The sequence below is a fragment of the Ciona robusta genome, chromosome 14, assembly GCF_009617815.1.
Source record: "Ciona robusta chromosome 14, ASM961781v2".
Lineage (NCBI taxonomy): Eukaryota > Metazoa > Chordata > Ascidiacea > Phlebobranchia > Cionidae > Ciona > Ciona robusta.
Window position 1 is genome coordinate 4,994,851 of NC_143248.1, and position 18,227 is coordinate 5,013,077.

General features: G+C 36.6%; 4 protein-coding genes and 1 long non-coding RNA gene across 9 annotated transcripts; all 5 read left to right on the forward strand.

The window, feature by feature from the left end:
- Window positions 1–467: 467 nt before the first annotated feature.
- On the forward strand, window positions 468–2,171 carry LOC149725278 (ubiquitin-like modifier-activating enzyme 5). Its single transcript, XM_089892929.1, has one exon. It carries the CDS (start codon window positions 536–538, stop codon window positions 1,727–1,729), a length of 1,194 nt encoding a protein of 397 aa, XP_089749055.1. The 5' UTR covers window positions 468–535; the 3' UTR covers window positions 1,730–2,171.
- On the forward strand, window positions 2,085–5,052 carry LOC149725279 (exosome complex component RRP43-like). Its single transcript, XM_089892941.1, has 9 exons — window positions 2,085–2,227; window positions 2,302–2,344; window positions 2,432–2,495; window positions 2,559–2,678; window positions 2,965–3,070; window positions 3,377–3,519; window positions 3,899–4,019; window positions 4,364–4,470; window positions 4,642–5,052. The coding sequence occupies exons 1-9, from the start codon at window positions 2,217–2,219 to the stop codon at window positions 4,764–4,766; spliced, it is 840 nt and encodes a 279-aa protein (XP_089749067.1). The 5' UTR covers window positions 2,085–2,216; the 3' UTR covers window positions 4,767–5,052.
- A 34-nt stretch (window positions 5,053–5,086) lies between these two features.
- LOC149725280 (signal recognition particle subunit SRP68-like) lies at window positions 5,087–9,146 on the forward strand. The gene is made up of 7 exons (XM_089892915.1): window positions 5,087–5,394; window positions 5,748–5,946; window positions 6,307–6,479; window positions 6,834–7,023; window positions 7,246–7,431; window positions 7,789–7,921; window positions 8,151–9,146. The coding sequence occupies exons 1-7, from the start codon at window positions 5,090–5,092 to the stop codon at window positions 8,870–8,872; spliced, it is 1,908 nt and encodes a 635-aa protein (XP_089749041.1). The 5' UTR covers window positions 5,087–5,089; the 3' UTR covers window positions 8,873–9,146.
- Window positions 9,147–9,292: 146 nt separating this feature from the next.
- Window positions 9,293–10,118, forward strand: LOC149725281 (uncharacterized). Its single transcript, XR_016386523.1, has 2 exons — window positions 9,293–9,714; window positions 9,979–10,118. It is a non-coding gene; the product is annotated as an uncharacterized LOC149725281 (long non-coding RNA).
- LOC149725282 (ankyrin repeat domain-containing protein 10-like) lies at window positions 9,798–17,801 on the forward strand. 5 transcript variants are annotated; one of them, XM_089892933.1, is made up of 7 exons: window positions 9,799–10,352; window positions 11,453–11,605; window positions 11,961–12,052; window positions 14,703–14,848; window positions 15,170–15,322; window positions 15,748–15,830; window positions 16,044–16,486. In XM_089892933.1, exons 1-7 carry the CDS (start codon window positions 10,143–10,145, stop codon window positions 16,167–16,169), a joined length of 963 nt encoding a protein of 320 aa, XP_089749059.1. In that variant the 5' UTR covers window positions 9,799–10,142; the 3' UTR covers window positions 16,170–16,486. The 5 variants fall into 5 exon arrangements, with proteins under 5 accessions (XP_089749057.1, XP_089749059.1, XP_089749062.1 ...); XM_089892931.1 differs by lacking the exon at window positions 15,748–15,830 and having other exon boundaries at window positions 9,798–10,352; XM_089892936.1 differs by lacking the exons at window positions 15,748–15,830; window positions 16,044–16,486 and adding an exon at window positions 16,491–16,799 and having other exon boundaries at window positions 9,803–10,352.
- Window positions 17,802–18,227: the final 426 nt, after the last annotated feature.

Sequence of the window (18,227 nt, forward strand, 5' to 3'; positions counted from 1 at the left end):
AGTTTTTTATAATATTTGTTTTATATGTAGTCCCCAAACAGTTGCAGTTTTTTATTTAACTGCAACGTGAATAAGTGTACAGTTAGCTTGCAAGTTGAGCAAATCCATTTTTGGTCTCCACAACGGCCCGTGAAGTTAAGGTTTTTGAAACGAATTATTTATAAAATCAATGAGGTTAGTATTTTGCCTTTTAATGATAATTAAGAAATTAATAATTAGCGTAAAAGCTGTCGCCCAGCTTATCACTTTTTCGGCTTGTAAAACGCAACAAAATGGGACCACGGTTTAACCGTATGTTACATTTGCGACGTCACGCAATATGTCTGAAAGCTATGAACGAAATGTGCGTTGTGTCTAAGTAGCATACCTAAGGAGCATAAGCTTTTTCTGGTAAAATATCTTAAAATTCATTTCATTTCTTATTCCAATCTCAATATATTTGTGGTGGATATTAATGCCATGACATTATAAAATGAAACTATTGTTAGTTTGCAGGCTGTTCTTTTTTTACAATTAAAACCTAGTTGGCAATAAAATGGCCGAATCTGCGCTGAAAACAAGAGTACAGGAGCTTGAAAATGAGGTTGAGTCGTTGAAAAAGCAGCTTGGAGACAACAAAGCTCGGCAGAAGATTGAAACCATGAGTTCTGAGGTCGTAGATACAAATCCATACAGTAGGCTTATGGCGTTAAAAAGAATGGGAATCGTGGATAATTATGAAACTATACGAGAATATACTGTGGCTGTGGTTGGTGTTGGGGGTGTGGGAAGTGTCACAGCTGAAATGTTAACAAGGTGTGGGATTGGGAAGCTGATATTGTTTGATTACGATAAAGTTGAGCTTGCCAACATGAATCGACTTTTTTTCCAACCTCATCAAGCCGGGCTAAGCAAGGTACAAGCTGCTGAACATACATTGCGTAATATCAACCCTGATGTGGAATTCGAGGTGCATAATTACAACATAACAACTATGGATAACTTCCAACATTTTATGGGTAGGTTAAAAAACGGTGGAAAGACAGAAGGACAGGCGGTTGATTTGGTTTTAAGTTGTGTGGATAATTTTGAGGCTCGAATGGCAATCAATACTGCATGTAATGAGCTTTGCCAAACATGGTTTGAATCTGGAGTAAGTGAGAATGCTGTCTCTGGTCATATTCAGTTGATAAAACCGGGTGAATCTGCTTGCTTTGCTTGCGCACCTCCATTGGTTGTTGCCACACATACAGATGAACGCACTTTGAAAAGGGAAGGAGTTTGTGCTGCAAGTTTACCGACAACTATGGGTGTTGTGGCTGGTTTACTTGTGCAGAACACATTGAAGTATTTGCTCAAGTTTGGAACAGTTTCTTTCTACCTAGCATACAATGCATTGCTGGATTTCTTCCCTTCAATGACTATGCGACCAAACCTTGATTGCGACGATTCTTTCTGCCGTAAGTGCCAGGTTGAATATCAGAAGACGGAAAGTGAGAAAGTAGAAGAACCTGTTGAAGTTGTGAAAGAAGCAGAAGTTTCGACGGAGAATGACTGGGGAATTGAGATTATGACTGAAACTACAGAAGAAGAATCAAATGCAGCCAGTGGTCCTGTTCCAAAACTAGCTGAGGGATTAACTGTTGCCTATACCCTACCTACTAAAACCAAAGATGAACCAAAAGAAGCTGTTTCCAATGGAAATGGTTTATCTCTTGATGATTTAATGGCACAAATGAAAACTTTATAGGGGAATATTATTATATTGGTGTTAATTTGGTGAATTGTGTTTTGTCGAGAAATTTGTTTTTATTTGCCAAGCGGTAGTGGGCTCATACTGTTGTAAATCAAACCCATGTTATGTGTATTATGTTACTGAACTTGTAAAGAAACCTGAAACGACTTAGCTTTTTCTGTTCTAAATATCTTGATTTTCTGTTGTGTAAAAGGGTGTGTGACGTTAGACATGTTATACTATAATGCCTTTTATAGTTTTGATTATATCATGGCAGACAATACCTTTTCAGAAGGCTGGCAGTTCCATACAGTTAGTTGTTTTAATATCCTGTGCAATAATGTTTGAAATTGAATTAATGATTAGTTGATATTATTGCGGAATATTGTGTTTGTGTTGCAAATATGATCTTTGTGTCTTTGCAAGATAACTTTATCTCTTTGTTTGTTTTATTAGATATCTTGTTCAATATTAGGGTAATAAACTTGTCCAAAGTTTCAAAATGGAAGATATGTAAGTAATAGTCATATTACATGTTGTTGAATTTGTATTAATATTGCTTTGTTTATAAAGTCCTTTTTTCACAGATTTAAGCATATTCAGCCAGTGGAATATTATAAGTCATTCTTGGTAAGTATTTCTGGTTTTTATTCCTTTGTTTATTGTTTAGCTTTATATGCGGTCTTTATATTTTGACCAACACCAATATATTAACAGAAAGAAAATATCAGACCTGACACAAGAACTCTACAACAAATCAGGAAAACAACATTAAATGTGGGTAAGGTGGTACATCATTGATCTATGTGAATCTGATACCATACTATAACATTCATATTTGCAGGTCCCATAACTACAGCCGATGGTTCAGCTTTAGTAAAAATAGGAAATACAATGGTGATGTGTGGGGTGAAGGCTGAACTTACACAACCAACAGCAGAAGAACCTAAGAAAGGAATAATAGGTGATGTTGATATAATGTATATAAGTGAATGAATATAACTTATTTACCTTCGCATGGCATGGCAATAACAGTCAATTTAGCACAGGTGTTCTGTTTCATATACCTCACTTTAAATGTGGGCTGTCTGCAGGTCTGCTAAAGGGCTTATGTTTTATTATAGATATTTATCTTAAAAATCTGAGCCTGATCTGCTGCCCATAAAGTTGGACAATCTCTTGAATGGATTGTGTTGGGATATTTATTTATATATAACTATTGTGTCTAATATGTCTTACTCTTTATCCAGTCCCCAACCTTGACCTACCAGCATTATGTTCCTCCAAATTCAAACCAGGTCCCCCCAATACTCAAGCTCAAGTTGGTACAAAGTTTCTTGACAACTTGATCAAAATGTAAGTTCTATCTTAGTTTCTTACACCAAGTGCTAAGAAAATTGATACATATTTGATATTTTATAGCAATTGATCCTGACTGTTATTTAGCTTGAGAATTGTCATAAGCTTGATCAGGGCCAAATCACGGAATATATCACACATGTTCTATCTACATATTTTAGGATTCTACTACATATCTTCACAACATATTTTAACATTAACAATACCACTTTTAATAACAGATTTGCTAATTTTTTTACATATTATTATATTATCTTATACGGTGATCTGTAATTACTTTGGTAAACTGTCTTCACTCCACAGAGCAAATCTTGTGAACTCTGAAGACCTTTGTATTGTACCCGATAAGCTTGTATGGGTGTTATACTGTGATGTTACTTGTTTAAACTATGATGGTTGTGTTATTGATGCTGCTGTTGTAGCGTTAGTAGCAGCTCTTCGAAGTGGTAAGAAAATGTGTTTTAAGATGTTTAGCTAGAATTGCATACATTTTTTATGGTATTGCATTTTTGTTGCATTCTTTAACCTGTAAGTAAATTACATGTGGATTATATTAGGGGTGTATGGATGTGAGATTACAATTTTTGAAAAAGGGGTGACATCATTTTTGTGGCACAGTTTTAAATACAATTCGAATTTTACCCTGCTATTAAGTATCTATACAAACAAGCAGAGCCAAAGAATATTGTATTGAATGCATTCACCATATTATTCAATGAGGTTACCTATTTTTGATAACTGTGATTGTGAGTGTAACTATATTTTAATGCCTTTTCTAGATTTTGTTAAAAAATTGAATGGCGGTTATACCTTTCTTTTTTTTAGTCTCTCTTCCATCTGTGACATTAAACGAAGAGACAGACACACCGGTTACAAATATCAATGAGAAAACTCCGTTAACAATCAACTGTTTACCTGTTGCTTCTTCATTTTCATTCTTTGAAAGGTTGCGAATATTCTTGAATTGTAGATGTGCATAGTAGTTTGGGGACCGGGGTGATATGGTCCACATTTGATGTTTTTCTTTTTTTTTATTGTCCTATTTTGTGATAAACAAAGAATTTTATGAAAATATATAAGCATATCCTGGCAACTCTAAAAGAGTGTTATTAATTGGTAAAAACAAAGTTAGGAAATATGGGATATTATGTGCTAACAGCGTGGGTTCCCTACCCCAAAGTAATTTTTATTTGTTTAAATATGGTAATTTAAAATGATGTTTGTAGACCATATTGTATGCAAATATATAACTTGTATATTCAGTATACTAATCATTATTTCTATTTAAAGTGAACACATCATTACTGACCCCACATTGTCAGAAGAAGATATTACATCTGGATGTTTAACTGTTGTATCAGATGAACATGAAAATTTACTTTTGGTAGATAGACCAGGTGAGTTGATTAATATACAATCGTAACTTCTATTTAAAGAATAGACTGACGATGCCATTTCGACGAAATGTATATCTTTTATTATGCAGTGGCTTGGATTTGTTTTTTTGAATGTTGCATATTTTGTAGCCCCGGACCATAAGTCCCATTTCTAAAGTGTATTATATTCAGGTGGTGTGTCGATAACCGAAGATCAGCTGGAGATTTGTATTCAACGTTCATTCAAACGAACAAAAGAAGTTCATAAACTTTATAAAGCTGTGCATAAACCAAGTGAATCAAATGACCAGACTTAACTTATGAGCTGATATAAAACACTGGAATGGAATCAACCCATTTAACTTGAGAATGGTGTAGATAAAGAAGAAGATTTAAAGAAAAGAAACACAAAAAGGGCAAGAGTTAACTGAACAGTTCAATACATAAACTTATATAGTTTTGTTCCCTGAGCAAAATTTTACTGCATTCTCATTATCTTGGGCATTTTGCGCAATCTATCTTATTTTCCTTCTCACTTATGCATTCATTTTCTTGACATTATGCTGCCTTTAATACTGTCTCAGCCATTTTTACACTTTTCAGGTTTCAAACTTAGTAGATTACAATAGGCAAAGTTAAAATGACTAAAGCTCCAGAAACTGAGATAACGGATTCGAAATTTGAGTCTGAAGATCTTAAGCCCGATGCCATTCAAGTAGCTGAAGATAATCTGGACCCGGATCTTCCCGTGTTCTCTGTTGATATACTACCAGTGATAAAGGAAGCTCAGAACCAACATGGCCTCCGTCATGGCGACTACCAACGTTACCATGGTTACTGCAACAGGAGGTTGAAGAGAATAAGGAGGGTGTTGAAGTTTAAGATGGGCGACAAGAGGAAAGTGACGCCAAAGAAAGTAACGGAACCTGTCTTCACAGATCCAAGGTAAAAACATGTTGTTTTGTGGTATTACTGCAATCTTAATTTAAAATTGTATGTAAAAGTGTTAATAACAGTGAAAGAAAGCAATGTTGGTGTTCTAGATATACCATATCTACTATGCTAAACTTTTTCAAATGGGAGTGGGGTGGGCAAAAGTAGTTAGATGCACATACCTATAAACAAACCTAACTTGTTCTTTGTAGTGTTCGCTGATTAATGCAGTGCAGGGTAGGCTTGCCCAACTGCCTCTACAGGTTTGGCACCTATGTACCTCACTTCATGCACATATACTCTGTCAATATGAATCCAAAACAACTGTTTTTATATAGAGATCCTAACTGAATTAATCTTCCCAGATACATACTGATGCTGCTAATGACATCTGAGAGAGCTTGGAGTCTTGCCATGTATTTGAAACAGGAGGCAAACTCGGAGCCGCGTAAGAGGCATCACATGGTTGAGAAGATGAGAAAGGCCGTGGTACTCGCTTCTGAACTCAACACCTTGTGTGAAAGTAGTGAAAAAGTTGATGCAAGAACTAAACTAGAGGCGCAGGTAATAAATGGTTTGCTATACTCCTGTTTACCTTCACCATTACTTGAGATTGTCAAAGTAAAAAAGGGTGTGTTCGAGCATACTCCAATTGAACATTATGCGTTGCTTGCGTATTACTATCTGTAACAAACATTCCTGGTGAAACCAACCTGTTTATTGTTGTCTGTTTTTATGTTTTCTGTATTTTTAAACGAACAGTATTGTGAAAAGTTAAACGAACAGTATTGTGAAAAGTAAAACTACAATTTTATAATTAAAACCCAATGTGTCGCTTCCCTGTTTACGGACAACTTATTAATTTTTTTATTTGTTTTAAAACAGATAGTTAAATGAAAAGTAAAAGTTCTTCATTATATCCAGGCATATTCAGCTTACATGAGTGGTATCCTTCAATTTGAGCTCAAAAATTGGGTCGCCGCGATGGATTTATTCCGTAAAACGCAAACAATTTATGGAAAGCTTGCGGATACGATGTCAAAAGAAGAACAAACTGTTTATAAAACTATGGTTGACGAAATAGCACCCAATATTAGGTAGACCTATGTTCTATATTTAACATGTTATTGTTTTTAACTTAATAATTTTTTAGACAGTTATTAAACATAAAATAACCTTTATCTGTATGGAATACCAACGTAAAAATCTTATACGATCTTTACTTATCTAACTTTTGCATAGAACTGCTCCATTCACATATAGTGATATAGGTACTACTTATTAATACTGTACTATAGTTTAGGTCCTTTAAAAATAAGTAAACCAAGTATTTTCATTCATTTATTCATTTGTATTCAGTATTCACCCACCACCCCAGTTACTGCTCAAAAAACTGCACGATACACACTTAGGCACTATCCTTTATAGGTATTTTACATGTATTTTCCCAGGTACTGCGCGTACACGATTGGTGATCAATCAGCCATGGACGACCTGATGCAAATGCACGGGACCGGTCGTCAGGATCCTCTTTTATCAGAGAAACTTGACTTCCTGATCGCGGAGTCTCGTGAGAAGAAGGCGGCATCTATGAGTGAGATCATATGGAGAAATCGAACTATAAGGGTCAAGAATAATAAGGTGGGTGAAGGACTTTAGTGTCGTCATAATAAGGTTTGAATTGTTTGGGTGTTGTTCAAATTGTATATATAAAGCAGATTTTCATATTTTAATTATTTAGAAGTGCTGCCTAAACTTTAAATCGGGAAGTAGGTAATTTAGCACCCCAGTTTTACATCCTAAAATAGCTTTTTCCCTGTTTGTCTATGTGTACGATAATCACTTTTGTTATTTATTCCCCAGGTGCGATTGTTTTTGATCGGTGTGAAAGAATTTGAGAAAGATCTTTCAACCATTGATGACAATGATAGAGATGCTAGGGTGGAGGTTTACGATCGGTTGCTAACCGAATGTAAAGATGCTTTGCAAGTCACTAGAGATGATATCCGTACTGACCCACATTCGAAAGCAAGCGAGAAAACAAACAAGGTATATGAGCTTGGTGTTTAGTATGCTGAAGTATAAGAATATGCTGAACAGCTGAAGAATATAACTTTGGTTGTTGTATCTTTAATAAGCATGTAAATTATTAACTGGGTACTCTTCAACTTAATATGGCTTTGGAAAAAAATATATTCTTTTTTGTGGTAATATTTTTTGGACAGTTTTTTTACGTAGCACGCCATGGGCCCTGACATTTACTCCAAAGTTTCCCAATTCCCCCTAGGTAAGGCTTAAGAAGTTGTGAATTTGTGAATGTATGTCTTAGGTGTGTTTAAGAAATATGCTCAACCTAAATTATTGGACATTTTTTCCTAATCACTAACTAGTTGAACTTCTTTACAGGTGTCCGACTTACAATTCCTCCAGTCTTACCTCACCTACTTACGCCTCACCAAAACCATCCAAAGAAATTTACTTTTACTTCAAGATCTTCAGGCGAAATCACCTTCCATGCTTTTAAGCAGTGGAGCTTCTGGTGGGTAGAATATGGAAAGAGTAAAAATAATGTTGTTGTCTTATAGAATGAGTATATCACAACTTATAAATGCAAATAAAATAGAAATTTATGTTAACATTAATTTAATAACAAACTTTAAATATTAAAATTACAATAATATAAACCTTAAACCGCAGGAATATACCTGATAATACCAAGTTGTAACTGTTGGCAGCATGCACATGGCTTATATGAACTTTTTATACAGATGAAGCTGCCGCAGGAGATTCTACGCGACGAGGACCAAAACCAAGTGATTTTATTCGACTTTACGATGGCATTCTACAAAATCTTTCGGAAATTCTGTCTTTACCTGGTGTTGATGTTGATTCTGAGATGTCAGATGCTGTGGGGAGTCAACGCACTGCATTCCAGGCTTTCAGGTGTTTTTATGTCGCACAAGCGTATGTTAACGAGAAGAAATGGACCGAAGCAATGGCACTGTACGATCGTGTGATGGAACATTCTAATAAAGCTATGGGAGCCTTGGTGAAGCAATCTCAGGATGATTTTGTGGAGTTTAAAGTCCTAAACAGCAGCAAGCTTGAGAGCTTAGTGGAGACCATTGCGTTTAACAGATACAGAGTCCATGCATCTGCTATACTTGACAGTGTAGCTGTAAATAAAGATGGAGAAAGTAAGGAAGTTGACACCACTGTACCTCTAATGGACAGAGTAGACCATTATTATGAAGACCCTACTATATCAGCATTACAAAATGGGAAAACCAACCCTAAAGTTCCACAGATGACCTCCGCTTACCCCCCTTCCTTTGATCCAGTCCCATGCAAGCCTTTGTTTTTTGACCTGGCACTAAACCATGTCACCTTCCCTTCCCTGGACAAGAAACTTGGAAAAAAGGAAAATCCTCAAAAAGCTGGGATTACTGGCCTTATCAGCAACTGGTGGGGTTGGGGTGGAAAGAAATAACTTCATCAAATCAAATTTTCATTTTCTTGCAAGGTATTGTGTGGTTACTGAGTTGAGAACCATTGCGGTCAGCTGCTGTTTTAATGTTGTATGTTTTCAAAAGAACGAACTGTTTTTAAATTTGACTGTTTTATTTTATCGCTGCAATTTGTGTATAAGTATCGGGTGCATTTTGTTAGGCCGTTTTACAAACTAGAGAATATGTTTTGTATTTGCAGTACCTTGTGTTTCATAGCGATTGGTTGCCATGGTGAATAAAAGGAATGGAGGAGTATTTAATGTCAATAAATTCCATGGCTGGTTAACATATATCTTATGCTTATTTATGTAGATTAAAACCATTTTTGGACTAAAATACTTTTAAACCAATTAAGATAACTTTATTGATTAGTTCACTAATGAACCGACATTAGATATCCCTTATTAGTGATCCGAAGATGACTAATTGGTCCCAAAACTAGGTAGGTGTTGCTGTACCAACAAAATTAACTTGAATTTAGTTGATTCATTGTAATGACACCGAGTGTTGTGCCAGAAAAACAAAACGTGTCTAGACAGGGTGTTTTATATCTTTTTTATCTCATTTATTCGTGTTTTCAAAGCCGAAATGTATCGCAAATTTTTACGCGTCGCGCGTTTTTACGCTAAACACGTGACCCCTGGCGACCGGTTGATGTTTGGTGCGCGCCGGTTGTGATTATGACGTCGCGATCCGCTCGAGTAGTCATCGCTCGGTTTCAAAAATTTTCCATTCGTCGTTATGTAGAAGAAGAGAAAGAAGCTGCTGTTGCTGTCGTCGTGCCGCGTGTGTTCTTGATTTGTATTAAAACTGCTTGGCGAGGGTAAGAGCGAGTAGCTCTCTCATGTCGCAGGTTTCTACTCTTACTGCTTTTGTGAGTGTACGGCACGTTTTTGTGAGTAGGGCCAGTTTCTGCATGAACTGATGTGTATTGTGGAAAACGATTGAAATTCAGTCACAAGGAACCAGATATTTTAGAAAGCGAAATGAAACCTGTTTACTAACCCGTTCTAGTTATTTGCAAAGTCGTGCACCTGCATTTTAGTGTTTAAATCAATGCACTAAAAGCTGTGTATTTTTGTTTCAGAATTGAATCTAATTTCTGTACTTTTACCGCTGCTTAAATAAGAAGTGTACTGAAGCGAGCAGGTTCGCAGCAGTGTAGCTAGTACGTCTGTTCTCACGGTGGAGCGGAAGACACTACTTACAAAGTTTCTTAACCGTTTGCAAAAGGAAAATAACAGGATTATAATGGATTCGCATGAAGACACACCAATGGGATTTTGGGGTAGCGAAAGCGAGTCTGTCATTGCACGACAGTACCCGATACACAAAGCGTGCCGTGACGGGGATGCAGTCACTCTTTCCCGGGCAGTGGCTGTCGCAAGCCCCGATCAACTCGTTGCCGAAGATCAATTTTACGGGTGGACTCCTGTCCACTGGGCTGCATATTTCGGGAAAGTAAGTTTTTCCAATAAATCAAACTTACAAAGTACATTACTGTTATCCATTTTAATCTAGTTTAATCGTTTTTCTAATAAATCAAAATTTACAAAGTACATTACTGCGTCTAAATGTTTATTTTGTTAAGCGCTTATGGACAGAAGCGACGGCTTATGCAACGGTCCAATAAATTCTTATATAATATATACTGTTTATACGTTATAATGAAAGTACACGACTTATGTTATATGACCAGTATTTCCTGTAAATTAATGTCTAAAATAAAAGTAGTTGCATAACATCTCTACAATGACGAATTGCTTATTAGTCACGCTTTCTACTCGCGCAGACAGTCGAACATATACGTAAATACTTTCCTCCAAACGTTACCAAGAAACCCATGTTGTTTATAGCACTTTTGTACCTTTAAGTGTCGATTTTGAAAGCGGTACTACTAGCGTTACTTACCGCGTTTAAAGTGTTGTGTTGATTTTGTCCCCCGGCGTAATTTCAACTCACTACAGCGATAGGTTAGCCAAGTCTTAACTGCAATTTATTATCATTCCAATATAGCGTTGTTTGTACCGTAAGCAGAACACCGCTTTCACTTTGACGAGTCAAAAGTTTAATAACCATTTACACGATTCATACTCTTTCCTATTGCTGAAGGTTGAAGTTTGGACCCCAAAATTTAACCGCGGATTTGTAAAAGTAAAGCAGAATTTGTTATTTCAAGATCGAGTGCTTTGTATATAGAACTATAACAGATGTCTTGTATTCCCATGGGTTTTTTGTCACGGAAACAAATCCACTTAACCGTATCGTGTATTTTCTCATTTTACTCTTTACATCGCAAACTTTTACTGCGCGATATTAAATTCAATGGTAATGAAAAAATAACAAAATTGAACACACTTGTTTACTCTGCGTGTAAATTCACTCCTGATGTGTCGTTGACCGTCGTTGCTCCCGACTGGTCTATAATTATATTACTGACGTTGGCAGTACCGGCAATTAATCCTGCCAATATCCTGGTCGGGCCGGTAACCAAGAACTTTTAACAAGTGCTCCGACTGCCCGCACCTGTCCTCTATTTCACACGTATCCATATTTGACAGGTGGAGTGCTTGAACGGGCTTCTACGAACCGGTGTAAATGTAAACATCAGGACGAGTCGTTTTCAACAGACACCGGCACATATCGCTGCGTTCGGCGGTCACCCGACATGTTTGTTGGAACTTTTGAAATCCGGCGCCGATTTCCATGCAAGGGTAAGTGGGTATGGTTCGGTTTATTCAAAACATACTCGTTATTGTTGTAACCTATAAATTTTGTATTCTGAATATGTTTAAAAGGTATCATAGACACATAAGAAAGTAAAGTATATACGTGTTTCAAACACCGCGTGTTAGATTTAATAAATATATTGATTTTATTTCCTTTATTTATGCAATTAACTGTAATATATTCAAAATACACATCGTATCTGCCGTGTATGGAATTTACTAAACTAAAATAATCTTGAAAACCTTACGTTTGCTTTGGGCAAACATATGGCCGCTGTCAGAGGTAACCACCAAAAAAACAGTGTTGTGATCGATCGTTCTAACGCTTGTCCCCATGCAGGATTATCTCGGTGAAACACCAATGCATAAAGCGGCGCGTGTTGGCAACGGCGAATGCATAAAGACGCTCATACAAAATGGAGCCCGTGCAAAGTGAGTGTTCATTAGATTCATTATCTATTCAAGCTACTTACTTCATAACGCCCTGTCGCGCTTCTTATACATCGGTAATTAAGAAATCGACCAGTTACTTATTTAAAGGCGGATTCCGCTTGAAAAAAAATTAAGGTTAATCATTTTATCTTCGTTTTGTCCACCTGACAGCGTGTATAGGCTGGTATTATAGAACCACTAATTAATCGCGCGCATGACGTAATTATCTCCTGGCTGCAGTGTTTGTTCTATCACGCGCGTGGCGTGCAGTACCTTCACAAAATATAAGAATACGCACTGCTATATTATTTATTAGGTGTTTATTGGCAGCCGTGAACTGAGTGACTACTGACGTATTCGTTGCAGTAAATATAAACCCCAAGTTTCCCAAGTTTTCCCAATGGAATAAATTAAGTTAAAGTGAAGAAAGCGCGTGCACCCGATGCACGAGACCAACAGTGCCTGCTTCCAATATAAAGAGACTGCGGAAGCGTTGGCGTGATTTTGTTTGTTGTTTATCCCGAGATGAGGAAACGCCCGTGTGTGTGCAGGGTGCTGGTGCACGACGCACAGCGGTACTTACGTCATAATACACCTTTGTATTTGAATCTCCACACCGCCAAAGCATTGTTCGACTAGCATCAACAGTTTCGCGGCAAATATATTTAACTGGAATGTGTCACCTAATAAACAGGGCCAACAACGACCCTGTCGATTTTCGACATTGAACGTACCTACCACGACCGTGGCCGGCAGTCAAATTTTAGCAATTACCATTTCGCTATGTTACATGAAGTACAGCGCAAACAAGATACATTACTGAGCTCTATCGCCCAGAGCAACTCACTCTCCAATTAATTCGTCAGAAACCAGATAACTACGTTCGTCAATCGCTGCTGCTCTAGTTTGGCGGGAAGCGCTCTGATTGGCTAGAATCAATTTAAACTTCGATCTCACAGCGAATGCACGAGACGAATGTAGACCACGTGAGACTTTCGTATTATCTGTTCGATCAGGCGACGCTGCGGAACGCGCTTACGTAAAAATTGAGTTATGTGTTACGGTTTTGTAAACTACAAACAGAGCATGTAATATATAAATTATTAAATGTTTGCTTATCGCGTATTACCCATTCAGGTAATCTATATATTCAAATGATAACAATGTTTCGGCTCGGAAATCCCCTTTATATTAAAACACGACCGACACACGTCAATGCAAATAATTGCAACATTAAACACGAGAGAGCTCATCGAAGAACGCTGCTAACAAGCCTTCGCTTCCAGTGGCGCGAAAACGAGGAAACCATGCTTTCAACAGACTTGTATATGGGACATTTATACATGACAGTGTGGGCTTTGTTCCCCACCCCATGCCGAGCCACTTCATTTCCCGCCGCTTTTAATAATTGTTGTAAGAGTGCACTTAGCATAGTAACCACTCACTGCAATTGTGATTGCTATTGAGTTTAAACATCGAAATACTTATTCCCAATCAAAATGCTTCTATCATTATTTTTCGTTTTGATTCGCTAGATTTACAGTGCGCAACATTTCAAATAAACAAGCAGAACAACCGGTTCGGCGCCTCTAAATATTAATTTTCGATAAAAGTCGAAACCGTCTCTTTCAAGCCATCTCAAGCGTGGTAAACTTCCCGAAACCTCGTGGTAAAAAAATAGAAGAAGGCGTCATACTGTAGATCACACGACCACCACGCGCCGCACAATTTCACGGCGTCGTATACTATTTTCTTCTCCGAAAGAAAACCACAAACGAGAGAACCGGTTTAACAAAGACACAACACGAGCCAAGTCCTTGCCGCTTGATTTACGTTAATGTTTTTCAAACCACCTTATTTAATTTGATGGCGCCTGGACAATATTATGTATCTTATATTGTGAAAATCGGAATTTAAACTGTCTTACATCAAAGAATGCATTAACGATCTGACCAATAACATACAAATGTGATGACATAATTATGTGAATCTATTATAAAATTCTTTTCGCTCTTTTTACCACAATATAAAAACACAATTATGTTTATTTTTTTACCGCTGAAACTAAAAATTTCATTAGAAGAACCAACCTTTCATGGAATGGTCATGAATTATTAAACAAAGCACACGCCATCTCGTTTGTTAGGATAAAAAATCCACATAGCAGATGGCAGGCTTACATTCTGGCACATATATATGGTTCTCTTATACAAACATACTATCATACTTATTTAAACAGATACCCACGCATAGGGAAATATACAGGAAAAGCAGATGCCACCAACGTACATACAGAGTTTAATGTTCATACCCTTACTGAACACAACATGAATTATTAATCAAACCTTACTATATTCCCCACTTTGAAGCTTAATGCGACAAGATTTTATATTTATCATTCAATAAGTGAACTGTAGAAACAACTGTTTATTCGTGTTATATCTTTGTATATATATATATATATATATATATATATATAATGTAATTGAATATGTAGTTGATTTTGAATGTCACTGATTACATATGCAGTGATGAGGTAAGTATATATAAAACTAAAAATAACATAAACCTATTTTATTTATATATATATATATACTAAAATAATCTAATAAATGTTTAAACATAAAATATATATTTTAATATTTTCCAGCATTTGCAACAACAATGGTCATACAGCGGCTGATTTATCTCGCATGCAGAACTTTAAAGAGTGTGTGAATATATTAGATGCTGCATCTGGTCAATTAGCTGCACAAGTTTCCTATAATGGTCTCAATGGCAGTCATGTTCTTAATGGTAAGTACTCTATGTATTATGACATATAAAGTTATACATGTTGTAAGTAACTCGAAAGCGAGCACGAGGTGATGTATGAAACAACACACCTGTGGTATACCGACTGTTGTTAACTCCTCACAGAGATAAATAAGTTCCGATCATTTATTCAAATTAACTTAAATCTGCAACTAAGTTCATACAAGCATTTTGTAAAACGAAATGGCAAAACAAAACTCAGTATAAAAAAAGTGAAAAATTAAAATTAAACAAGCACAAAACAACATAAAATATTCATTAAAACTTTTGTGATGTAATTAATAATGACATCACTAACTTTAGGTTCATCTGGTTGTCATGTGACCAATGGGAATGGTTTTGTAATAAACGGTCACAACAATGGTACGAATGGTCACCACAATAATGGAGTAGCAAACCGAAAGCGAAGCTATGAAGATGAGAGCATACCGTTGTTTAAACGAGCACGTGTGGCAGGTAATTATGCAACAACCTATCACTATACACAGCACAATTATCTCTTTGCACTCTAAGCTCACTTAAGACCAATTAATATTCAAAAAATACATTAAAGCTTTAATTAAAGGTTAAAAATAATGTATTCAACCAATTAAAGGTTAAAAATAATGTATTCAACCAATGATAAAGGTTTAAGAAGGCTGTTGTGTTTAATTGACTGTAAATGGCCATATGTTGCTCCCATTTTATAGTACAAAGTAGATTTGATTGTATTTATATGAGTTATAATTTATATATATATTTAATTCTCTTTTTGCCTTTTTCTTACACTCTCTCTCTCTTCGGTGCATCTTTCTTATGCATGGTTGTGTGTTGTTTCATTTCAACTCTCTCTAACATCGCTGTACAAGGCGATGGCAGCTGATAGCAGCATTTATACACAGGCGAGGTTAATCACCAACATAATCCACTGATCGAAACCAACCACGAACCAATGGAAGTCAATGCCACAAAACCCAGCACCGCTGTAATTGGATATTTCTTCAATCTTTCCCATGCTCAGGCTGACCCAGTGTCTAAGCGTCCACCGCATGTTTATAGCAACGGCTACTATTGAACAATTTGACTGAACGCTAGAATTTTTTATCTCGTCAGTCGCACACACCGAGTTTCTGTTCTTCCTTTTCACATTTCATTGCTGCAACACAAAAGAAGTCAGTTGTGTTTATTTTCAACTCAGGCTCCACCTATCCTCACACCTACTCATGCGATGATGACATCACAATGGAATCTGATGTCACAATGGATGGGGTGGCAGATGGTGTCCCAGCAACGCCCGCAAATAGTCAAGATGGTTCAACTGTAGCCAAGATCAATGATCTGACGACTTCTGCCGAAAAATACGTCATGAAGCTACAAGGGATCCCACAATATGAAGACGAGTTGTTTTCATGTGGAGAATGGCAGGAACACAAATATTCAAACTTTAAATGTACCCGTAGTGACATGAGCATGCGAGATTCCTTCAACTCACATTACTTTTAATCTAACCAGTTTCTGTCCATCCAATTTTCAATTTCACTTCAACCTTTTCTTCCTGTTACTGTCACCCTAGCCCTTTTCAGCATATATGACCCACTCACACAAGTTAGGGGACGTTTTATTTAACCTAGCCTGTGTTCCACAGAAGCAAACCTCACGAACCACTTTCTTACCAAACAAGTACATCGGGTTTCTACCAATGACATAGAAATGGATACAGCGCTTGATGAACCTTCATGCTCCCACTCACCAGTCAATAACAGGGGAGGGTTTTATGCCCAATACCTTATAGAACGACAAATGCATCTTTATCACGGCTTCTGAAACTGCTTTTCTAGATATCTGTTCTTTATTTCGTTCTTTTTTACCATAATTTCTGATTTCTTATGGCAATTCATTTTAAGACCATTCGGTGATTATTCTGTTTGTCTAAACCAGATAAGCTCTCCAAGTGTATCCCGGTAAAGATAAAAGCTCCAAGCAAACTGGATGAGTGGGCATCAATGGAATGCGACATAGAATCCTACCCCGTCACCCCCCCAGAATATCAGAACATTAACTCAACTGAAGCTTGCTTTCGTGCCCCGAGTCCTGGCATGGACTTCCGGGTTGATGAAGACATGCAACTATGGTGTCACATGCATGGCTATGGTGATACAGCTGAAAGTTTATCAGAGGATGAGCATAGCATCCCTAGGTATAAGTTAAAAGGGATCCAGACAACTGGCTGGTGTTAAAACATTGTATGTTTTTTACGTTCTCATTTCACTGTCCATTTACTAAACTTGAGCTGCCAATGCTGGAGCGCCAGGTTAACTAATCGGCGCACAACGCTGTGATATTTTAAGCTGCTTTACACTATTGTGTGTATAATCCAAGTGTTTTTGAGGTGAATCCGCAATGCTGCGCATAAACTAGCTGCGTATTAGCCTGTACCATGTAGTATATCTTGATTTTGCACATATTAACACACTACATTCCACTTGAAAAGTAAAACTGAAACACAAACTGTTTTCCAACTCAAACGTTGTATCAAAATCGCACATTTAATCAAATAACATTAAGGTCTTAATGACTTAACCCACAAACAATCTAAAACGCCCTGTGCAACTTGATTTCACAACATAACTACACAGTTTTGTCATGTTTTAGTTCTGCAATGTTCCAATTTTGTGCATTTTTTGGTTTCTCTGTTAAAAGTCTGCGGCTGGCTGCAGCTTTGTGTACTGACGGGATTAGTTTAAGTTGCTGCATTTTCTTTCTGCTTAATTTTTGTGACTTAGTTTTGAGATTGAATCGTTTTTGTAATGTTCAGCACAGACAGTCATTTTCATTTTTGCTTCTGAGAAAAAAAAATGACCCCATGTTTGTTTTATAGATGTCCTCACCGTTCTTTTTACTGTTACTTTTGTATAGAAAAAGCAAAAATACAAAAATAAGTTCTTCGATTTCATAATGGAGTGTTGACATACAAAGTTCAGTTCGGTTAATAGCATGTTTTAGACAGTTTAACCAGAGTATACTAAACAAGTTTAAAAACAAGTTTAGTATACTCTGGTTTAACAGTGGTAGTGGATATACAGTCCAATACTGGGTTAAAATAAGGGCACATTCACGTTTTATAAACATACCAGTGTGGTATTTAATCATTATTGATAAACTTAAACTTTTGTTAGTGAAAAAAATTTAGCATGTCCGTTGAAATCCTAAAATGGGATAATTTGTGTCCCCGCACTTAGTAATAACTATACTATTTCTATAGTTTTCAAATCTTTCCCGCGTGTTTTTAAGTTTTCAATCGCGAAGTTTGAAAATATTTTGACGGTAGTTTTGATTTCTAAATAAGATTTTTTTGTTATTCTTGTATACCTAAAACTTAAAA